Source organism: Lingula anatina, chromosome 2 (assembly GCF_051362555.1).
Source record: "Lingula anatina isolate TDL-2025a chromosome 2, LinAna3.0, whole genome shotgun sequence".
Lineage (NCBI taxonomy): Eukaryota > Metazoa > Brachiopoda > Lingulata > Lingulida > Lingulidae > Lingula > Lingula anatina.
Genome location: NC_141768.1, coordinates 47,609,559 through 47,632,797, shown reverse-complemented (window position 1 = coordinate 47,632,797; position 23,239 = coordinate 47,609,559). Strand labels below are relative to the sequence as shown.

Genomic DNA, 23,239 nt, shown 5'->3' with positions numbered 1-23,239 from the left:
TTACACCCTAGCAGCTGCAGTAGGCATGACAGACATCTAAGCCACTTAAGTTAATTGCAATTTAGATAGAATCCCCTCAGAGATAGATCGATCCACAGTTAGTACAATAGGGACTGGGAATGGTCCCTAAGGTGTGAAAGGCCAGCACACACTGTGAGATCTCAGCTGAGCTACTATAACAGCCAGCCAAGGTTTCAGCTTTCATCTCAGACTATGTGTGTCCAACTGTCTTGTTATACATATGTATTAACTTTAAAGTTGAAGTTACAAATTACTTATGGCTTATGTATCCTTTTTTTGTGAGCTTAGGTTATTTTTTCTCCCATTTAATAATAGAGGAGCTGATTTTTGTTGACAATTGACCTTCAGAAGTTTTCAGTCAAAATTTTCTTTTTCTTTTTCAGAAGATGCAATTAAGTATGCAATACTAAAGAAAAAAAGGACTACAGGAATAATTTTCAGTGAATGAAAATGTCTATCAGCCCTGCCTCATGCGGAATGTGCAACAAATGTCAGGAATATTTTTAAAAATGAGATTTTTTTCAAATGAGAAGTGGACATATATTTTTGTGTTTGATGAGAAAATAACATTAGTTGCAGCATAATAGTGCTTGAAGTTTATAAGGGTGCTTAAGATACCACTTCACTAAAATATCTGAGCAGACATCATAACTATTATAATGACAACAGTTGTTCTAAAGTGCTACACATGGTTTCACCAGTGCACTGATAAACTGTAAATAATTTCTGCTCTCCTAGAGTATGGATGATATTATAATTATTAATACATTGGATAATTGGAACTAGAGTAAATAATGTTCTTTTTATTGAATTTTTGCACCTGAGAGATTATCTTTGTATAATTGTTATCAAATTTTTTCTTCAACCAAAGGTCATGCTTTTAATGTAAATTTTGAAACACTCTGAATGTGAGCAGATATTAAATGTAGCACCTTTTTACTCTTTAAATTTTTTGTTAGAACATTGGTAGAATTTCATGACAAGAGTTTCAATTATATAAATGCAATTATATAAAATTGTGTATTTACTTTATACTTACCCAAGACAAAATGAAATGTCACAGTAGCATATTTAACTCCCATAAAAAGGTTTTTTAATTATTAACATATAACTTTTTAATCATTAGTTGATTAAACGGAAGTTTTAAATAGAAAGCATGAGAAATAATTTTCATATGTATTTTTATAGTTTTGTAGATTTGAGCATATGACATTTTTAATAGAAGATACATTGATGTCCAGAACAGTTCATTTCAAATAAGATTATTTAAAGGTTATGTTTTTTTGCTTACAGCTTTTTAATCTAATTGTTTTGAATAATAAAAGAAGTGTGTTTCTTCTAACAAAACTTTCAATGTGCATTAAGTAAGTTATAAAAAGAATTAATAAAGGTTATATTTGTTTATATATATATATTGTTTAATTTATTTAGTTTATTATAATATAGTATGATAAACTTACAACGTTTTTTGTATAAAAAAATAGGATTCATCACTGGCAACCATATACCTGCAAAAAGCAATTCAAGTCCATTTATAGTTTAAAATATTGCATCATATAAAATAATTCAAAAGTAATATTCATATTGAGCATTATTTACAATTGAAGCTGTCAGATATTATGAAAGCCCTTAAAAGTATTTATAATTGATGATTAAACAAGTAATCTGAGTGAAAACTGTCCCACATAGGGTTATAAGCATGGAGTGCTATCATATGCTGGAGTGAGACAGGGCTCACTTTTTGATAAGTGAATATTGGCTAAGAAAGGAGTGTAAAACTTAAACACAATACATTTTGAATTTATACTGTTGTGAGACAGACTGTAATTCTACAGAACTCAAGAAAAATTTCCAGAAAATAATCCAAATTCTGTCAGCTACAGCTTTTACATGTTGCCACAGTGCATTCCTAGTCTGCCATTACTTCTGACTCGCTCTTCCCCAAATCCAGTGAAATTTTCCCTTGATTTTACATTAAGTCACAAGACATTGGGCTGTCTCAAATGATTCCTGTAAAACAGGCATTCTGGCTCATCCAGTCAATGTCCTGGCCCTCAATATTTGACAGTCTTTAGGTTGTCTACTTTATCACATGGATAATGAACATAGGTTTGCAAGCTCTCTTTTGGCAAGCTGCTCTTTAAGTTGCCGGTGACGTTAGGAATGTTTCGAGGTTTAATTGTCTCATAGATTGGCTCCTTATGTACTAGGGTGTGCCCCTTGGGTGTTTTGAATGTGTTCCCCTCAATGGTTGTCCACTGGTTCCCAACAACCCCATATAGTGTATTGTTGTATGCCCTTGGCATGGACCCAAAAGATTGATGACGCCCATTTCTGGCAGCTTCTGCTTGGTGGTTTTTCTGATTTTGAATTTTTTCCTTCCTTGACTGTAGATTATTCATTGTTGCAGCTTCAGCCTGCTTTTTTGTCTGATTTTGCATTTTCACTGCTCCACTGGTTGCATTAAAGTACATAACTGTGCCTCCATTTTTCACGGGATCAACTTGTTTATGAAGGCATCCCCTGGAACAAATCAAGGTGAACACTATCAGCTCAACAACAAACATTCCAAACCCTTTGATTATTATGACAGAATGGAAAGCGCTTTAAAATTGTGATCATTTCAACCACCCCCCAGCATTCTACTTCAGTTGCAGCATTGCAGAACTTGGCATTTCTTAATTTTAACTTTCTTAGTGTAACAGTGAAAGACTCAGTACCTTCTTGCCAGAAAGATAACCACTCCCACCAGGATGAGAATCACAAAAACCACACAAGTGCCAATTATTGCACCTGAAATTAAACAAAAATTATATATATTAAAATTGTATCCCACATGTTGTAAGCTTGCTTTTTAAAAAGTTTTTCATATTGGTTGTACACAGCATGTTCCATAATTTTTTTAATTTGGTATCTGAAAACCAAAATGCTATGTAAATCTAATCACCAGAAGTTAATCTCTGCTCCCGTGGCATTGTCTCCATCTGCTTTTTCCACTCAAAGATACCAATTCCATTACTTTCAGTTGAAGTGGTAGGCTGGGTTGCAGTTTTGGTGCCTTGTGGTTGTTTCCAGGTTGGCTTTATTGGGGTTGTGGATTTCTTGATGGGATTTGTAGTCTTTAAACTCTTGGTTGTCTTGGTTTCGAATGGTTTAAGTTCTGTTGAAGAAGTTTTTGATGTTGTTGTTTTAACTGGTATGTTGGAGTTTTCAGTTGTATAAGTGAATGTAGGTAATATTGGTATGGGAGTGGTGGTTGAAGTTGGTTTAGTGGTTGTTGTTGTAGGTGTAGTGGTTGTAGGTGTAGTGGTTGTTGTAGGAGTAGTGGTGGTTGTTGTTGGTTGAGTGGTTGTTGTAGGTGTAGTAGTGGTTGTTGTAATAGTGGTTGTTGTAGGTGTAGTGGTGGTTGTAGGTTTAGTGGTAGTTGTAGGTGTAGTGGTTGTTGTAGGTGTAGTGGTTGTAGGTGTAGTAGTGGTTGTTGTAGGTGTAGTGGTGGTTGTTGTAGGTGTAGTAGTGGTTGTTGTAGGTGTAGTGGTGGTTGTTGTAGGTGTAGTGGTGGTTGTAGGTGTAGTGGTTGTTGTAATTGTAGTGGTGGTTGTTGTAGGTGTGGTTGTTGTAGGTGTTGTGGTGGTTGTAGGTGTAGTAGTGGTTGTAGGTGTTGTGGTGGTTGTAGGTGTAGTGGTGGTTGTAGGTGTAGTGGTTGTAGGTGTAGTTGTGGTTGTTGTCAGTTTAGTGGTGGTGGTTGAAGGTGTGTTGGTTGTTGTAGGTGTAGTGGTGGTTGTAGGTTTAGTGGTAGTTGTAGGTTTAGTGGTTGTTGTAGGTGTAGTAGTGGTTGTAGGTGTAGTAGTGGTTGTTGTAGGTGTAGTAGTGGTTGTTGTAGGTGTAGTAGTGGTTGTTGTAGGTGTAGTGGTGGTTGTTGTAGGTGTAGTGGTGGTTGTAGGTGTAGTAGTGGTTGTTGTAAGTGTAGTGGTGGTGGTTGTAGGTGTAGTGGTGGTTGTAGGTGTTGTGGTTGTTGTAGGTGTAGTGGTGGTTGTAGGTGTAGTGGTGGTGGTTGTAGGTGTTGTGGTGGTTGTAGGTGTTATGGTGGTTGTAGGTGTAGTGGTGATTGTAGGTGTAGTGGTTGTTGTAGGTATAGTTGTGGTTGTTGTCGGTTTAGTGGTGGTGGTTGAAGGTGTGTTGGTTGTTGTAGGTGTAGTAGTGGTTGTAGTGGTTGGGTTGGTAGGGATGTGTGAAGGAGTGGTGGTGGATAGAGTTGCTGATAGCCCTTCCTTGATATTACGGCAATTTACGCTCAATTGCGTTGCATGACCTAAAATGAGAATAACATTGAAACAATTATAACAACACACACTAAACATTTAAAAGTCATAACTTTGAGTTTAGGAATTTGATAAAGTGTATATTATTTTATGATTTCAACAACCCATGCATGGCATATTTAACATCAGTCGATTTCTTGTAAGCGCTTCATTCCTTTATATTTTCGATCACCGAACAAATACCTACCGATAAAAGTTAATGGAGTAAAACGAAGCCAGAAGCGACTATGATGTCCATTCTGTCCTCTATTGGTATAAGTCAATGTAACAAAGTCTACACCAACGTAGTAGCCATACTCGCTGAGAAAATAATTGGTGTAATTTTTGCAAGTGAGGGACACATTCCAAGAGGTTTGAAAGGGTTCGTGTCTCCCACTGGAGTGTCTTTTACGTCTCAGATAGTGCCTGCCGTCATCGCTGGTATCATCATCATCGTCATCGTCGTCGTCGTCATCATCATGTTCGTCATTGTCATCATGGTCATCATCATCATCATCATGATCGTCGTCTCCGTCTTCGCCATAAGGAGACGTAGTTGTTGTTGCCAAGGATGAGAGTTCTCCGTACAGGGTAGGGTCAACGTGCTCGGTAAGCAGCAGGCTGTCGGAGGTGACACAGCGGTCCTCTCTGTCGCCCGGCGATTCCACGTGTTTGATGAAGGCTTGGACAGCCGTCCAGCGACTGGCCTCTGAGGATATTCTACATATGCAGGTCTTTGGGCTGTCCCCCTGGGGATGGGGGTACTGGGGGGAGGTGAGGATGACACTCCCATTGTGCACAGTCAGGGCGGTATTGGAACAGGCATCGATGGCTGTCCCTGAAATATCATTGTTCACCCAGTTGTCATTTTAATCAGTTTTCCCTAGGTTTGACACACTACAGGTAAACCAGCTTTATAATGTCCGTAGCAATAGTCCGAAGGTTCAATAGTCCGAAGGTTCATTGGTCCGAATATTCACTATAGAACCTTCGGACCAATGAACCCTTGATTAAAAAATCGATGAAAATGTTACCATTTTTCGGACCAATGAACCTTCGGACGAATGAACCTTCGGACTATCGAGACGCCCCCCAAATGTCTATATCGAAATGCCTCCTAAATTCTGTATTGGTGAGATTATTTTGATAATACTTTTAAAACAACCCTCATATATTAATGAACAGTACGGGACAGACGTAATGAAAAAAAAAACAATTTTAATTTTAATTTAAGATTTAATTTGAATTAAAAAATTTAATTGGGTTCAATTTGCCTTTGCTATACTGTTTAATCACAACGTGTGAGCTATTTGATAAATGAAATACCCATTTGGGTTTAACAAACTGATGGTAATTTGACCTCGTCTACGTGACGATTCAGGTCCTCGAAGGTCGATTGAAGAAATACCTGAACACCAGCTATGAAAAAGAACCAAATTATCGTACTTACTGGGCACGCATGCGTAAACAACTTCAAACTGGTTGTGTCTCTGATTGTCATAGCACCGGACAGGTAAGTCATCTGATTGCAGCATCAGGGAACAAGATGAGCGTCCAGAACTGATGCCAGCTGCAAGGTTCGTCACGTTGGGCGTGGCCTCGTACTTGGAACGGTAGTAATGCCACCGCCATCTCCTCTGTGGAGGACGGAAATAGGCGGGACAAGATGATTTTGACTTTAAATTCACTGCGTCGATGCGAATAATATCTCCGCCACTGCCAGCGCAGTTTATGTCCAGTTTTTGTCCAACACATGCCTTCTGGGAGGTGCTCGGCAACCTGACGGGATATGATCTCGCACCTGAAATATATTTTCAATTATATATCTTAGACCCATACCCAAGTTTTAATATTTTCACCATGACATATTTACCTGAAATATATTTTCAATTATATATCTTAGACCCATACACTTATCTAGCATTATTTAGCATTGTTTAACGCATTTAATGTCCCCTTATGGCATATATTTTAATAAATTCAAGGCATTATCGCATTTGAAAACAAATGCTTATTGATGAGGTTCCGTTTCGATCAGTGTGCGGTGTGGTATTGTTACGTGCATGATATGTTAAAGTCGGAGTGAATATTTCACCAGTTTTGCCGTAAATTACACACACATCTACTTCGGTACTTTTCTTTGAAAGAGAAATTTTGAAAACGATAAAAAGTTGTCTGTATTTTGGATCTTTCACAAATACCGTGTTCTATTGCGTATACTTGATTTTTATCTGCATGCTTTTATTCTCAATTCTAGATTATTAAAGAAGTTAATTTCATACAGACAATAAGTAGAAAGTGTCACAGCATTCATTCATCAGCCCCTGGTAAAAGGAAAGTAATTTATTACGAGAAAGAAGGTGCATGGCGTGAAAACAAAAACAAAAAAAACGGGAATTTTGATCGCGTATTGATCGCTTCGTCCTAAACATCAATCAGAACTTTTCCAATTTATTTTTCCAATTTATTCGAGACGCTGCGCATAATGGCGTTCTTCGGGTCAACTTTAATACAGTGTGGCTCATTTCGACATACAAAGCGTATGTTTGTATAGGATTGTTCTACATGTATCACAACTAATTAAGTTTTAATATTTTCACCATGACATATTTACATGTAAATATCAAAACTTGCTTTAGATTGACAGAGAAAATTGACCTATTTAACGTAATTAAGGTACCAGGGAGAGGAGACATTCAGTTATACATCTACTTCCTGGTTCCCCTCTACAAATAAGAACAGATTTTGCATCAAATGTTTTTCTTTAAAATGTTTGCTATACAGCCATTGCGCCTATCCCAATCTGAAATATGTGCAGTAGTCCCTCTGTATGTCGTAGCTCATTGTATTTCGTCTGATTTTCTTTCACCCATACTTTTGTAACTCTTTTTTAAAACTCGGCCTACAATTGCGTCGTTATTTATAACAAGGATCTGCTTCAGCGATCATCATGCCTTTTTCGCTTAAACTCTTATACTCGCTTGTACTGCTTGATTTAAAATCTCAGTAAAGGTGTAGTTGTTAAGACACTACCCTGACGGCTGCTTCTAAACAAGATATCAATAAAGTGATTCCATGTGTCTTTATTGCTGAATGAAAATTCAACTTGTCAGCCCTATTCCATCCGCTCCAGTACCGCATTTTATTAAAAAAAAGTGACATCCCTAGAAATCACATAAATCTAGTAAAAGACATCATTTACTTACAGCCTCTGTCATAGAAGGTTCCGTCTATCTCCGCGACCCCAGCCAACACCACCGCTACGAACACAGACGCTGTAATCAGGGAGGAGACCCGTCTTCTTGCCATCTTGTCATATTAAGCCAGCTAGGGGCAGGAGTAAATTCTAGACCATCCTGTTTCGCCCCGTAAACACCTATTGTATCGTAATCCAGGGCATAGACAGGTGCGCGCGCACTACAGGGTATTGTGACCGTAAGCGTACCAGTAGCCTACCTTTGCAAACAATCATTATTCAAAATCAATAAGTTTTTTGTCCCAGATTATCGATCACCATATTGTGACGTTTTTATATTTCTTTCATGAATTATTTAACCTGGTTTGGGGAAAAAGAAAAAAGCGATTAATAACTACGGTCGTATGTGTGGCTTGGCGCAAATCCCACAGGTAAAAGAGCACGACAAAAACCGATAAATTACTCGATAACTTTATATCACCAGCATCCGGAGTAGTGCGGGAGCCATAAAAGACATAAGTAACAAACGCAATATATAGGTTGATTGATACTTGACCAGTTTAATCTCTTAAATGAGATTTTACTTTTTTACTTTAATTAACCAGGTAATCGAAACAAAAATCAGAATGATTGATAAGAATGCGAAAGTATGACGTGACCAAGATTTTATAGAAATCAATTACGCATAAAAAAGGGGGTGACTGGATGAAAAAACCAAATCAGCTTCAGAAATTTCGGCAGGATTTCCCATGAATCCTACGTCTATGCCTTTATCTCGGAAGAACATTGGAGAAGGTATTGCTGCAGAATTTCAGAAAAATTGACGATAAATCTTTTAAAAACCAGGAAACCTCGAGTACTTTAAAAGTGGCTTCTCTGTTTAGATTTAGGTGTCCCAAAAATTACAGCAGAAACAAAGTTCAGTCCGGACAGTGACAGAATTATCTAGAGTATATAGTTGAATAACATCACATGTACTGCTCTTAAATCCGGAGAAGGGAATATAAGTGACTGATCAATATAAACACAATAAATATATCAATTATATTATAAATTATAAGATAAATTATACTGATACTATAAAAAACTGCGATCATGAGCTTTCCAAAATCACCAGCACCTACCCCCATTTGGCTACACTGGCTCCGGTTATGCAGATTAATGTAAGGGTGCATTCCCAGAGATTTAGATCGACCTAACTCCCTGGAATTTCACGCTAAATTGCAGTCAGCCGAACGCGCACCATAGTTAATTACCCCCTTACAGCTTTTAGTTGGCGGGATAGACGCTTAAGCCGGCTAAGCTGACAGTAATCTAGAGACTCCCCACAGGGATAGATCTATCTAAAATGTATGGGAATGGGGTCTAAGAGGGCATTTCCAGAGATTTAGATCGATCTTACAAGATCGACCTAACTCCCTGGGGGTTCACGCTAAATTGCAGTCAGCCGACCTCGCATGGAAGTTAATTACCCCCTTACAGGTTGTAGTAGGCGGGACGGACATTTAAGCCGGATTATCTAACAGTAATCTATTGAGACTCCCCATGGAGATAGATCGATCTAAAATCTATGGGAATGCACCCTAAGTGACAGCTTTCAGGACGCGTTCTAAACTCTCGGTCTCCACGTTAAGACATGAAATTCTTGAGCCATGGCACCCCCACTTGTCCTACATTAGCCACCCTGTAATAGGGCATTTTATTTGAGTTTGAAGAAAAACTGCCAAAGAGAAGGAAAATGCAAAGAAGGCTGCCGTGATCACCTAAAACTCGACTTAGGTATTTCATCAAGTAAGATGAGTCGTTATGATATAAATGCATTTATTTCTACAGTACAATGGGAGATATGGATGGTTACTTTTACAATAACTACCTAACCTGACACTTGAACTATGATAATTCAAGTAACTTTAACAAATGGTATTTGATTCCTAGATGGCAATCTCTCACAAAATTTCCAAGTATATCAAGAAATGGGATAGATTGCTACAGATATCTAAGAAATTTCTATTCCAAAGTCAACAACTTGTATGTCATTCTATATTTGTAGCCAATCATACTTGAACACATATCCCCGGTACCGCTTATAAACTGACTCAAAGCAATCCACTTGCAACAGACTCGCCAAAGACACTTGTCAATAACGTAAGAATTAAACCAAGAATCAGGCTGTTTTGGGTTTACTGGAGAAAGATATGATGCCTGGGAATTACGTTTTGCTGTTGATTGTAGGTCTGATTTTGGCTGCGCAAAGTGTGAGAGGTAAGAAAAATATAAAATTATCACTTTAAACTGACGAAGATACCGGTTTAGGTTCAGAAGTAGTAGGGCACCAGCATTTTTGCGATGCTTCTTACTTTTTTTTTTTTATCTATTTGCCTTTTGGAAAAGCAGGTTTTAAAGCAGTAATTCAAAAATAATATTAATTATTTCACTGGTTTTTCAATTTAATTTTTCTTGTAAATTCAGCTTCTTTCACTGTCTCTTGTCTTTTGTTTCTAGGCGGTCGAAGCTGTGACTCCAGATTTATACAGTTTGGTACGAAATGCTATTTCTTTGGCACGATTAAGAAGTCATGGCCTGCAGCGAGACGGGAATGCCGGACATTGGGTGCTGATCTTGTTGCCATAGAAACCTATGCAGAAGACAACTTCATCTACAACCAGATCCTGTCCATGTCAGGTAAGAGGCACTTCTAGGGAGCATTCACAACCCTGAGCCGGGGACTAACTTGTCCGTGAATCAAATTTGACGCTCAATGATCACCTCACACGCGTCGTCCCAGCAAACACACCAAGGCACATGATTTCTAGTTAGTCTGGGGCTCAACTGGTTGTGAATGGACTCTTACCTTTATATTGTAGATGTATGTGGGTCTCAAAGCGGGTCTAAGAATTGGGCTTTTGGCTGGAGTCATCTTAAAGTACATGGTACATGCATTCTGAGTTAGCCACATCAAATACAGTAGTGCTGAAAAAGTTTTATTGAATCATGGTTGATTTTTGCGAAATTTAACTCTTCGGAAATCACTACGTGTCGACATATTTTCATGCAAAAATTAATTTACATATGAAAAAGAAAGCCTAGAAGCCTTAAAAAAGTAAAAGGTCAACACGAAAACACGAGATCTTTAGAATTGAATAAAATCCAGTAGTGGTTTAAAAGACATTTCTTTCGGTTTGTATGTTCAGAACACATTATTCAAACGACTATTTGTTCAAAGTTCAAAATCCTTACAATCCAACTACTGGATTAATGGTGGATAGCAGTTCGTACTAAAAAAACACAATTACAAGACCGAAGTATCCGGTGAAACAAAGAATAACCTGTGATCTTTATTTTACAGCCTCTTCTCAACTGCTTGGTTACTGGACTAGTGGTTTAATGGTCCACAGAGGACGATGGGAGTGGCAATCTACCAGTCGTTCTATCATCAGCTACACAAGGTGGTATCCTGGACAGCCAGATAATCCCGTGACCCAGCATTGTCTTAATCTATTTACGAAATTTTCCTACTACTGGGATGACTTCTACTGCTCTAATGAATTGGGGTTTATTTGCGAGAAAGCTGGCGGCACTTCACTCAATTCAGATTCAGTTTCTTAGAAAGAAAAATATTTAATGCTAATTTGAAATGTTGATGGAGTCTTTCTAGGAACACTTCAAAGATCACAATAAAAAACTTAACTGTGAATGAAATAAGTTGTTTTTAGTGTACATTTGCCCTAGCTAAGCCATCCTCACAGCGCCCGGGTCATACGGATGGGAGGATAAAGATGTTTTAAAAAGGTTTTATCAGTGTGGTGGATAATATACAGTATGTAGTAGTAAAAATACTCTTTTGTTACAAATTGCAAAGTTACTCACGTGGCATATTAAGAGTTGAGATTTTCATAAAATTTTCAAGATAGATCAGAAATGGGCTAGATTTTGGTGATGATTAATTAATTAATTGATTGATTGATTAAAAATGAGAACTGAATTAATGAATCATCAATTAATTACAATGGGAATTGAACTAACTAATTAATAGATATGAATGAGAGTTGATCTTCCTTGGCAGAGGTCTACACTCTCTAAGTGGTTTTCTAATTATAAATGTGACAAACTTTGTGAACATTTTCTATGAAGGTAAAAAGTTAGACAGTGCTACCTCATGTTATTGCCTTTTCTCTGCCAATTTCTTCAACCTCCAAAATCATTCCATAATTGTTGATAATTTCGGGAAAAAAGAAAGATTTACCGTTCACACTATTTACAAGTTAATTACTTATAACTATACAATGATCCCAAATTTAATACATTAAAATACATATTTCATATGGAATCAATGTTTTTAGATACGCATGGGCACTCAAGTAAATCACCTACCAGCAGGTTTAACTATTGATTTAAGCTAAAACTAGAGTGACTTGCTACAATTATTTATATTTGTGCGAGTTTTAACTTATTAAAATAAAAACGTTACAAATTGACCCGAAAAAAAGGAAAATCAAATCATAAATCTAGTGAAATATTTCTTTAAGAATTATGATAAAGTTTCTTTCAATCCGTAGAGCGTTATACTTACAAAAATTGTTATTACCCCATAATACTGCAGAAAAACAAAGATAAACTTTTCACGAAGTTTACTACGGTCACAAGTAGAGAAAGAGATTCCAGGGGTTATTATATATAACATACAGTCGACTAGTTTTAACTAACAGGTTAATAAAAAGGCTTGCACGCAATAAATTATGCTAGCTAGTACAACCCCAGGGGCCCAAAGTTGGGCCGACGTCGATCCATTGAAGGTATTAGCCCATCGTCAGGGTGACCTCGATCGCCCACCTCAACCGTCCCGCCAGGCGACAACATCGGTGTATAACCACTGTTTGCTCTCAATGGCGAAAGAAGTTATTTGAACCGTTTGAAAACGCAACTTAGTTTCCGATTTTGAAACGCTTTTCTCCGTCACTTTGGCCTTTAAGAACATCCATGACACAGTCTGTTTTATTATGATACACTACCTGCATTGTTTTATTTCATCAGAAATATCTGGAAAATGATCTGCATAGCAGGTTTAGCAAAAGCCCGTAACAGACAATTAATACGCTTATGAAAATCCACAAGTAGTTACTGTCACTGACTTCTGTTAAATTAGAATGGGCTTTTATACTGTTCATCTTAAATATATGAACTTTCTTCAAGTTGTCAGTAAGCCCACCCCATGTGTTGTTGTTCCAGTATTTCTCCCACGTAGTATTTAATTCGTATATCTTCAGGCTCACCACCTCGGCTTCATGGCCTAAACAGAATATGTCTACTTCATCACTGCTATCGTTCTGAGGAAAAATGAGATTCGTGATCACCTGTCGTCCGTCATTCACGAAGACTTCAACGGAGGACCAGTCTAGAAATATCCACAGTTTCAATGTGCCATTTTGAAGGACGACATTAGCGGAGTCTACCAGACTCATTTTCTTATGAATAATGCCACTTTTAGCTCTGTCAATGTACACCGCCTCTTTAAAGTGATCGTAACAAACAATCGTTTCTTCTTTTTCTCCTGATCTTATCTGAAAGCCCACTTTCTTTGTCTTTGCATGAGGCTTGAATTCTACTTTTATTTCTAGGGACCGTCCTCGAACTTTATTGGTTCTAAACATCTTCCTGGCCTAAAATAGAATTAAATAAAAATTCAATAAATGGAATCTTAGGTTCTCACCCGCTGTGTTTGAAGCACATGTTTACATTTTCAAACTAAGTCTGTTTCACATATGTCTTTCAACTAATTAAATGACATAGTTAACTTCATCAGGCTGACAGTGTTTAAAAGCAGTAAAATACTCGGAGTCCCCATTACTCATGGATTACATGTATTTACTCTATAGAAGGTTGGTTTGGTTTCACCACAGGTTCTCAAATACATGTAGTTACACAATATGCCTTGCAAATGTCTCATAAGTCATCTTACACTGCGTTCAGATTCAAACATAGCACCAGCTAGATCGATCCAACTCCGCGGGGGATTCTCGCTACAGTACATTCAGTGTAACGAGGTTCATTGTCTGACACGCCTCCTTGTGTAGCTAGTTAATTAGTTAATTACCCCTAGCAACTCGAGGAGGCGTGTCAGACATTTAAGCCGATTAAAGTGGGTGTAAATAGGGAAAATATCCCGCAGAGTTGGGTTGATCCAGCTAACACGGTGGGTTTATCTGAACGCTCCCTTAGAGCCTAGTGAGTTTTCATCACTTACAGTTAGTGTATCGGTCTTGTCCAATTCCAGCTTCAGCGCAGACCTTAACTTTTCCATTTGTTTGACTGGTTTCTGAACAAGAATAATGGCAGAAGTCTCCCTTTCCAGTGAAAGCTCTCGCACCAGAGACTGAGCTCCCTTCCAAGGTTGGGTTGGCACTAGTCCACAGTAGTCCCACACGCTACATGACAAACAAACAACAATGTTTTACTTCAATCTGACAACTTTGCTTCTTTCTTTTCTCATAAGATTTGCACAATTAAGCAGACTATCAAAATTGTAAGCACTATTTCCAAGCATATACAGTTATTTACAATTTTTAAATCGCTATAAAATGGATAATACAATTACACATACGGTGAGGACAGGGTTAATATATTTTTAAGCTTTTTGCTTTAAATTATTTTCATTCAAGAAGGTATGTCTGTAACTTTGCTTACAAACTATATGAAAAATAAATATATGCCAAACATGTATTTTTTCTTTTTGAAAATTTACATTAAGTGAGCCGCACTTTCACGTCATGATTTCAAATGATCAGTTGTAGAGACACCATAGATCGCATTCACAACGAGTTGAGCCATGGCTTTACAAATCCTAGAACTAAATATGGCGGACGTACATGAAAGAAAAACCGCCTAATCTTTTAATAGTCTCTCTTTGGATTGCAATATCTCAAAAAAAAAATGTGATCAAAACGAAAGAGTGGGATACTTCCTTTAAATTTCGCATCATAATATCTTTTGTCTTTAAACAGTTAGTTGAAAACACAAACTATCGAATAAATTGAATAAAATGAATCGATCAGTTTACATAAAAGCAGCAAAAATTTTATCTGAACCCAATTAGACACAAAGTGTTTTACAAACGTATTATTGTAAAAAGTAAATAAACACCCTGGGTGATAATAAATAAATAGTAAATAAATGAATTTTACTTTAACTCGTTGATTAATAAAATCTTAAAGGTTGAATCCCCTTTCAATGACTACAAAAATTGTTTGGATTGCAAAATGCGTTTTCTCGTATTTGTCTAGTTGCAAATACTGTTCCCAAAAAAACTTAATTAAACCCGATTGGGTAAAGAGCTTTCAGATAGGATTCTTGGTTAATTTCAAATGGCAAAAACTCTGATGGTAAAATACTCCGGTATTGACTGGGGAGTCAGGATATGGTTTTACACTAACCTCTACCAGGGATCACATGGAGTGTTTTTTACAAGCAATTAACAAATATTTCTCAGCCTAATGCAGTGCACGCTCCTGTGCTATAACCGGCGAGGATTTTCCCTCTGAAATGACGACATTAACCAACTCTTTTCTGGTCGTAGGACTAGGTTTCCCATACCTAGTTCGATTTAACAGGATCGGTCCATCTCCAAGGGAGTTCTCGCTAAATTGCTATCAGCTTAAGCTGCTTAGATGACTGGTACGCCTACTGAAGCTGCTAAACGATAATTGATTACATCCTAGCATTAGTAGGAGTGACACACATCTAAGCTTAAGTTGATTGCAATTTAGCGAAAATCCCCTCAGAGATAGATCGATCCAAAGTTAGCACGATATGGTCTGGGAATGGTCCATATATTTATTCCTTCAATATTTAAGTCTTACCACATCCATCCTATCATCAACACTCGATCATCCACATAATTGTTCCAGGTTTGAAAGGCTTGGAAGTCGTAGCCAAAGTCCACAAATCTGGCTTTTATATCGTCAGGAACAAACTGCTTTCCATCAAAGTTACCTAAATAATAAATGATGACAATTATGAAGCGATAATGCCATGATCCTTATGCTATAATTTTCTTTTGTGAGAAAGCGATTTATATCAAATTTAAGCAAATCTTCAGATTATAATTTGTGAATACCAGGATACTCATAAGTTATACACTTTGCCGCTTCTTGTCTGTAGCAAAGGGCCACTAAGATTTTTTATTTAAAGCGGATTTCTATTATTCAGCATAGTAAAGCAAACACCCCCGCTGTGCATTTCAACTACCTTAAACAGTATGCATTAAACATTGTGCATTAAAAATCGAAAAATGGAAAAACATTTGCCACCATAGTTGCACCCCCAATCTACCTGTAAATCTACATCAATATGATAAATGAATATATGAGATATAAAATAAAAGCTTGTACATCCTACCAATCCAGTACATCACTGAACGGCGGGGACGCGATCCTTTTCCCGTAATGACCGCCAGAACCCACTTGGTTGTGTTTTCTTCTGTCACCCTTAATTCAAAAAGGTTTGGGGTCTCCACTTCATTGGTGGCAATCAAACCTTGCTGATTCTTTTCACTCAAGTAAGTCCAATTCTTCAGGTCTGGGGATGAAAACAGACGGATAGCTCTGTTTTTTCCCATAGCTTGTGCTACCGCCATAACCCATCGTTTTGTTGGCTCGTGCCAAAATACTTTGGGGTCTCGAAAGTGAGTCGTGCCTACGTCTAACACAGGATTTCTGTCATAATACGTCCACTTCACACCGCCATCCAAGCTGTAAGCCAACCCTTGTCCAGATAGATCCGATGCCCTTATAACAAATAACCGGTGCACAAATAATAATAATGATTTTAAAAATAATCATAAAATAATAATAATAATAACAAAAGGATGAAGACCATTTTACGGCTGTCCAGTGTGTTCTTCAGAGGCACAATATATTTCACAAATAATTTACAGCTAATATACACGTACTTATATCTATACCGCATCCGCTACGTTTATTTCGGGTTGTTTTGTTTAAAAAAAAAAAGAAAAAAAACAAGCGTCATACTGTATATGCAGTCTAGTGCATATAATGAATGGCCTACGGCAAAAACAGTAATAAGGAAAACTGCTGGGTGAAAAGTATTCGTTATCAAATAGTACTTACGGATGATGGCCAGTGAAAATTGCAATCAAGGCTACGGTGTCATTGGTGCAAAATCCGGTGGTGTTGTGAATGTCAGCCACTGCACTGCCACTGAAGACCAACACCCCGGCAGTCTCCGGGAGAGCAAGAGGCCAAGTTTCCCAGTGAACGAGATCAGTGCTGACGGCATGACCCCAGCTGCTGTACTGCACTGGACCTATAGCTAAAGACATATGTACATATATTTTTATCCCCGTGCTTTAGACCCCATTCCCACAGATTTTAGATCGATCTATCCCTGTGGGGAGTCTCACTAGATTACAGTCAAATTAGTCGGCTTAAGCGTCTGTCTGCTTAGCTTTCGATTTTTTCCAAGTCAGACCTTCAAAACTCTGAAACCCTTCAAATACAAGCGCCTGTTTAAATCGTTAAATTAATCAAAAATGAAAAACAAAGGTTCGAATCCAAGTGCAAGGATGCGTCAAGCAAGGATTCGTGAGACAAAAATAATCCTCCCCCCTCTCCTCTCCCTCCCCCCTTGTGGAAAATTCATTTTGGCTGGTAAATCCCGTATAGACCGCATTCAAAACAAAGTTGGTCCACGGACAAACAGATCCGCGGATCAAATATGTCCGATCCACTTGAAAGGTTGCTGCATTATCCTGAGGGGTATCTATTTAGTGTTTATTAGGGAATAATGCAGCAAACTTTCAAGTGGTCCGGCTATATTGGATCCACGGATCTGTCAACTTTGTTGTGAATGTGGCCATAGAGTAGCTTTAATATATCGATGTCATTTCAATATAATAATAATAATAATTTAAGCCATATTTATACATAAAAGCATAAAATACAAATTGATTTGATTTGTCGATAAAATAAAATACGATAGCATAATTAAAATCCATTTTGCTCATTTAAAATACGTACATTGTACTGCTGATGGGTAAAAGCTATGTGTATGTACTTACCGCTAGGGTCGTATATATAAAATAAATGATATAGACCATCGAATGCAACTAGTCCGCTAGGGTCGTTCATAAAGTTCTTTGGAGGAGTATAGTGATATTGTGGTCGCCATTTTTCACGGTATTGAGGCGGTGCATTTTCTCCACTTGCCATTCTCATCCACATCAGAAGTAGTGTGAGGTGAACTTTTATTTTTCCCTTATGGACGTCTCTTATCATACCTAAAATATAATATTTATGCTGTCGAATATACCAGCCTTTATCAAAAGAATTACAATACTGCATTTCCCAAATTTTCAGAGGCGTGACAAAAATATTACGCAATCTGCGAATGGTGCACTATGTGACAAGGAGGACCCGTTTGTCCGGGGTGGTTCGCGGTTCATTGCTCGCGTAACCAGTGATAAATTTTCATCCATGTGCACCATAAAGGGTGCCATGGAATGTTTAACGCCCTTCTGACTGTCAACTTTCTACCCTCTGATAGTAAAGGTCAAAGTCACAAGACGGTAGGTGTCAATTTGACTGATCGTATTGGCTGGTCAACTCACCACATTAACAGGAAAAAAGTTCCAGTCTTCATGTTCAAATCATGGCATATTGGCAAGGAATATGAAATAAGCGAACCCAAAAGTGATTAATTAGGGACATTCGAAATTTATAACACTCCAAATATTTTTCACTCGCTAAAACAATAGCATGTTCATTTCTAAGCGAATTTTCCGACCAGACCTTATGGACTTCAAATGAAGAAAGAAAAGAAATGTATTCCCGAGGGAAGAGGATATAGCAGTCCCCATTGTGTATCAGGGCAGACTTTATACGAGGATACGCAGCAGGATGGAGGGCACTGGCGATGCCCTCATAATACTACAAAATGGCCGCCCAAAGAAGACAAGGCCAGAGACAACAGGCGTCTTTTATGCTGTTAATGCTTGGAGGATTTTTTGTAAGGATAAGCACTGATTTGTAAACCTGTAGTTAAGATACTAACTTGACTTTATTACTTTTCAATAAAATACTAATTGAAAAACCCACTTGTTGTTCAACTTCAAGAAAAATGGTCCAATACTTTTGTGGCCCCTCTATATCTACATGTGCGACCCCCCCCCAAAAAAAAATCAAATGTGACAATCTTTTAACTCATGTATATCACATATATGTCGCTGACTCGCTATCTACAATAGACTTATAAAGGGGGATAGATACATTATAATGCCCTTTTGAAATTGATCAAAAAAGTTTTTTCTCGTTTCTTTTGTAATGATATTAATAGATATTAATGCAAAAAAAAAATTAAATCATTTTTCAGGCTTGAAAATCAGTTTGAGTACGGGCTATATCTGGACACTTTCGGGCGGGGGGGGGGGAGCGGATTATTGGTTTGGGAGCTCCCGAACGGGACAGGTAGTAACTTGATGGTCAGAAGAAAATGACACGTTTATTGACACTTAAACTGTACAATACAACATTTTACCGCTGTTAACAGGGTGGGTCCTGCTCTGTAGCTAATCTTTTTTTAAAAAACTCGTCATTTCTGCAGTGGCAACTAAAGGTCAGACAACACCCACCCATCTTTCGTCAACTAAAGTACAACTTATTTTGTTCAAGATTTTGCTTTGTACACAAGGTCATAATATTAGAAAATAGTTATGGACTTACCAAACATCCGACGCATTATTTTGCTCCTCGTGAACTTCTCTACACTCACTGACAGTTTAAACTTTAAGTCATTATTGTCTCTAGATGTCCAGCTATACTGGCATATGGTATAGAAAAAATTGTTTTATTTATGTGAATGGTACCGCGTGAAAGTGTAAAATTAGAGGGTTCCATTGGGTATTTCGTTTGTAGTGAAAGCCACTTTTTTATTTCACAAGATGTGTGGAACGTTGTTTTTATTAACAGTGATCTGTGAAGCACCCCATTCCCGTGACTAGTGGATGCAGCTTTTTATTCTCCGCCGCTCGTGAAACAAAGCCATCACATCTAGTTACTCGTGATATTCGGGATTTTCGACACGTATTTTTAGTGACATATGTATGTGACAATAGTATGAAAAGTATAATTTACTGTGATTTGTGAATTGGTGATTTAAATTCATGTGAGCTGTGATCACCACCCCCAATGGGACCCTCAGCTAAGTATCACCATGGCCGAAACAAATTGAACCATATGACAATTATTGAAGGTGGACCGTCTACGTCACAATGGACGCTCTGATCCATATCGCTCTACTGGTCAGTTGAATATAAGGCTGTTTTACACGCCTCCCAATACTTGAAAAATGTATTGGTGCACATTGTACCTAAAGACCCATATTGGCTTTGTTACGACAGACATGTATGACTGGGTTTTATAACGTGGTATGAGGCTGATATCTTCATCATAACTTGTCATGTGAAATGAACACCCAGCTCTTCGGGCGGGCTTATAATAGTCCGGTTGCTTAGGGCAAAAAAATGGCCAAATCGTGACACGGCGGATAAAAGCACCACATTTTGCATGTGGGTACCTTTTGACATACTAAATCACAATAGAGCCGTAGCCCACGGAAAAAAATTACCGTTAGGCCAAAAAATCCAAAATGGCCACCAATTTGTGAAATTCTGTAGAAATATATACATACCTATGTTGATTTTTATCAAATAAAGTATTTTCTCAATGTTTTCCACATCCTTATTACCCATATTATGCATATATGTCAGATAACAAACGAGTGTCCTTGGACTTTTTGAAAAATCCAAGATGGCCGCCGTATGGCATAGGAATACTAGAACATGTACAAGGGTTTTCAACTAATATGCCAACTAGGAAGATGCATTGCCCATTATCTAATTAATTTTGTTTCTGAGTGCCTTATTACAGAAATAATTTATTTGTGGTGAGTAACTAGCCTTTATTCTCAGGCATTTCGAGAAAAATCCAAGATGGCCGCCATATCAAAGGAACACTATAGTATACACATAGGGCTTCTTCTGCCATGGAGATATAATATTAATTGATAAATTAGATTTGTTTCTGAGTATTTCCACATCTTTTTAATCCACATAATATATATGTGATGAGAATGTTATATATATCCTTTTTGAAAACAAAACAAAATGGCTGCCATTAGCCATAGAAGGTGGAGTTAAGTTAATACCTGCGAGAGATAGGCTTCCATATAAAATGAAGCTAAATTCAGTTGTTTTTCTTTTATTATTATTATTATTATTCCATGATAAATATCTGTTAAGTTATTAATGTCCATATTTGATCATTTTGGGGAAATCCAAGATGGCCTTCTTTTCCCCATAGGAAAACTGGTGCATTGGATTTTATAGGCACTTCTAAGGCAAATCAGGATCATTATGATATTTTGTCAAAATACTTAAGGGTACACACTTGTTACCCACCAGACAGATATCTCAAAGTCAAAAAAGAATATGGGAAATACCGAGAAACAAAATTCATTTTATATTGAACCCAATGTCTCTCTGGCACTAGTTGACTGTACTATTCCTATTGTGAATTGCAGCAATCTTGAATTTTCTCAAATACGCAAGATGCACACTTGCTACACACCAGATTTATATAGAGTAAGGTTAATAAGGATGTCAACATGTTTGAACATCAAACGGCTTTATTTCATGTTGGAATCAATGTCTGAACTGTTCCATTTATTGACACCTATGTGCATTTGAATGATATATTCCTACCGCAACTGGCAGCTATCTTGGGTTTTCTCCAAATAGTACTCAAGGATACATACACTTTCTACACACACAGAGTCTTTCAAAAGGATAAATAGGATATGAAAGGGAAAGCATTTAAAACAATCTAAAGTTAACTACATTTAAATTGTACTCAGTGTATCTCTGGCATTATTTGATTATGTGTACGGATATTCTAATGACAAAAGGCAGACATCTTGAATTTTTTCAGAATACCTAAAGATACACACATGCTACAGACGAGGTATACATCATAGGGGTAATAATAAATGGAAAGAAAAACGTAAATTGTTTTTAAAACAAACCCATGGTAATGTAATTGTATAACGAACCACATGCAGCAATTGAAACCCACTCATTAGTATTCCTATGTCAAATTGTAGCTATCTTGGATTTTCTCACACTATTTACGCACCAGGTATATATCATAGGACTAATAAGAATGGGCAAAACTTGATATGCAAACACAATGTCACCCTGGTAGTAGATGAAAAGCCATGGATGTGCAGTTGTAATTCCGGTAGTATTCCTATGGCCAATGATGGCCATCTTGGATTTTTTCAAAATGATCAAATATGCACATCTATTACCTGCTAGATATGTATTAATAATGTGCAAAACACTAAAAAAATAAACTTTATTTGATAGTGGATTATGTTTTTCCTAGCTGGCATTAGTTCTAACCCTTTGTAATACTAGAAGAATTCCTATGACATATGGTGGCCATCTTGGATTTTCTCAAAATGTCCAAGAATACATGTTAGTTACTCACCACATACATATTGTGTGGGTGGAAAGGATGTGGAAAACACTCAGAAACAAACATAATTTGATAGTAGAAAATTAATCTTTCCAGTTGCCATTAGTTAAATCCTTCGGATACTAGAATTCCTGTGGCACATGGCAGCCATCTTGGATTTTCCAAAATGCCCAAGAACACTTTGTAGTTACTCACCACAAACATATAATGTGGGTAACAAAAAACTGAGAAACAGACTTAACTTGATAGTGGACAACGTATCTTTCTAGCTGGTATTAGTTGTGCACTAGTATTCCTATGGCCGTTTCTATGGCATATGACAGCCATCTTGGATTTTTTCAAAAAGTCCAAGGGAACTTGTTCGCTATCTGACATATGTGAATAAAATGGGTAATTAGAGTGTGGAAAACTCTGAGAAATGATTTATTTGATAAAAATCAACATGGGTATGTACATATTTCTAAAGAATTCCATAAATTGGCGGCCATTTTGGATTTTTTGACCAAACGGTAAATTGTTTGAGAGGGCTACGGCTCTAATTTGATTTAGAATGTCAAAAGGTAACTACATGCCAAATTTGGTGCTTTTATCCGCTGTGTCATGATTTTTTCCATAAGCCACCGGACTATAAGTAACACACCTGTTGGCAGGCTGTTGCACATAAGTTTTTTTCTGTCTTAGATAAAAAATCTTACCAAGAAATTTTGCTAATTGCCTCCAATTTCTGCCATTGAATTTTCTATAGAAATTTCATTTATATTATTTTTTTGGATATCCAGCTTTTTGAAAAATGTATATCTGTCCTCTATATAAGCTGTGATATATTATATGGTATTTTCAAACTTTTAATTTTAATTTTTTTTTTGGGGGGGGGGGCGCGGACAACTATTTAGAAATGAATATTATTGATAATTTTTTCCTACTTTATAACAAACCTATTGGTTTTAGACATATGAAAATCTCAAATTCGGATTAATCCAGGTGAGAAATTTTGCCATGCCATTTCGCATGAGCTTGAGGCTACAAAGGAAAAAGTAGATTTTTCGATTGAAAAGAGATCTTTAGTCCGGAGCCCTTTCAATGTCAGGGCAGTAGGTGAGGAAAAGGAGTACCTTTTACTTTCCGCGTGATTGGCCTTATTTTTTCGAGCGCGATTTAGTGTGTGTCCATGTAGGCCT

At 37.3% G+C, this 23,239-nt stretch overlaps 4 protein-coding genes across 12 annotated transcripts in view; 2 read left to right on the top strand and 2 right to left on the bottom strand.

Moving 5' to 3' along the window:
* Window positions 1-1,425, top strand: part of LOC106151371 (uncharacterized) — a 57,761-nt gene extending 56,336 nt beyond the window's left edge. For both annotated transcript variants that reach the window (XM_087003224.1, XM_087003223.1), the window contains exon 86: window positions 405-1,425. The gene's annotated coding sequence lies outside the window, so the exon portion shown is untranslated. The remainder of the gene's footprint in view (window positions 1-404) is intronic.
* On the bottom strand, window positions 1,426-7,704 carry LOC106151368 (uncharacterized). Of its 8 annotated transcripts, XM_087003233.1 has the most exons (9): window positions 7,526-7,703; window positions 5,770-6,120; window positions 4,528-5,157; window positions 3,923-4,330; window positions 3,842-3,880; window positions 3,569-3,769; window positions 2,969-3,526; window positions 2,742-2,814; window positions 1,426-2,544 (listed from the first exon to the last, which is right to left on the bottom strand). In XM_087003233.1, the coding sequence occupies exons 1-9, from the start codon at window positions 7,626-7,628 to the stop codon at window positions 2,076-2,078; spliced, it is 2,832 nt and encodes a 943-aa protein (XP_086859359.1). In that variant the 5' UTR covers window positions 7,629-7,703; the 3' UTR covers window positions 1,426-2,075. The 8 variants fall into 8 exon arrangements, with proteins under 8 accessions (XP_086859359.1, XP_086859356.1, XP_086859357.1 ...); XM_087003230.1 differs by having other exon boundaries at window positions 3,569-3,961; window positions 4,004-4,330; window positions 7,526-7,704; XM_087003231.1 differs by having other exon boundaries at window positions 3,842-4,330.
* Window positions 7,705-9,587: 1,883 nt separating this feature from the next.
* On the top strand, window positions 9,588-11,217 carry LOC106170467 (perlucin-like protein). Its single transcript, XM_013550334.2, has 3 exons — window positions 9,588-9,777; window positions 10,018-10,197; window positions 10,862-11,217. Exons 1-3 carry the CDS (start codon window positions 9,711-9,713, stop codon window positions 11,119-11,121), a joined length of 507 nt encoding a protein of 168 aa, XP_013405788.2. The 5' UTR covers window positions 9,588-9,710; the 3' UTR covers window positions 11,122-11,217.
* A 911-nt stretch (window positions 11,218-12,128) lies between these two features.
* On the bottom strand, window positions 12,129-19,499 carry LOC106151366 (uncharacterized). Its single transcript, XM_087005908.1, has 7 exons — window positions 19,248-19,499; window positions 17,588-17,806; window positions 16,638-16,839; window positions 15,907-16,295; window positions 15,369-15,501; window positions 13,757-13,937; window positions 12,129-13,172 (listed from the first exon to the last, which is right to left on the bottom strand). The coding sequence occupies exons 1-7, from the start codon at window positions 19,261-19,263 to the stop codon at window positions 12,543-12,545; spliced, it is 1,770 nt and encodes a 589-aa protein (XP_086862034.1). The 5' UTR covers window positions 19,264-19,499; the 3' UTR covers window positions 12,129-12,542.
* Between the last annotated feature and the right edge of the window lie 3,740 nt (window positions 19,500-23,239).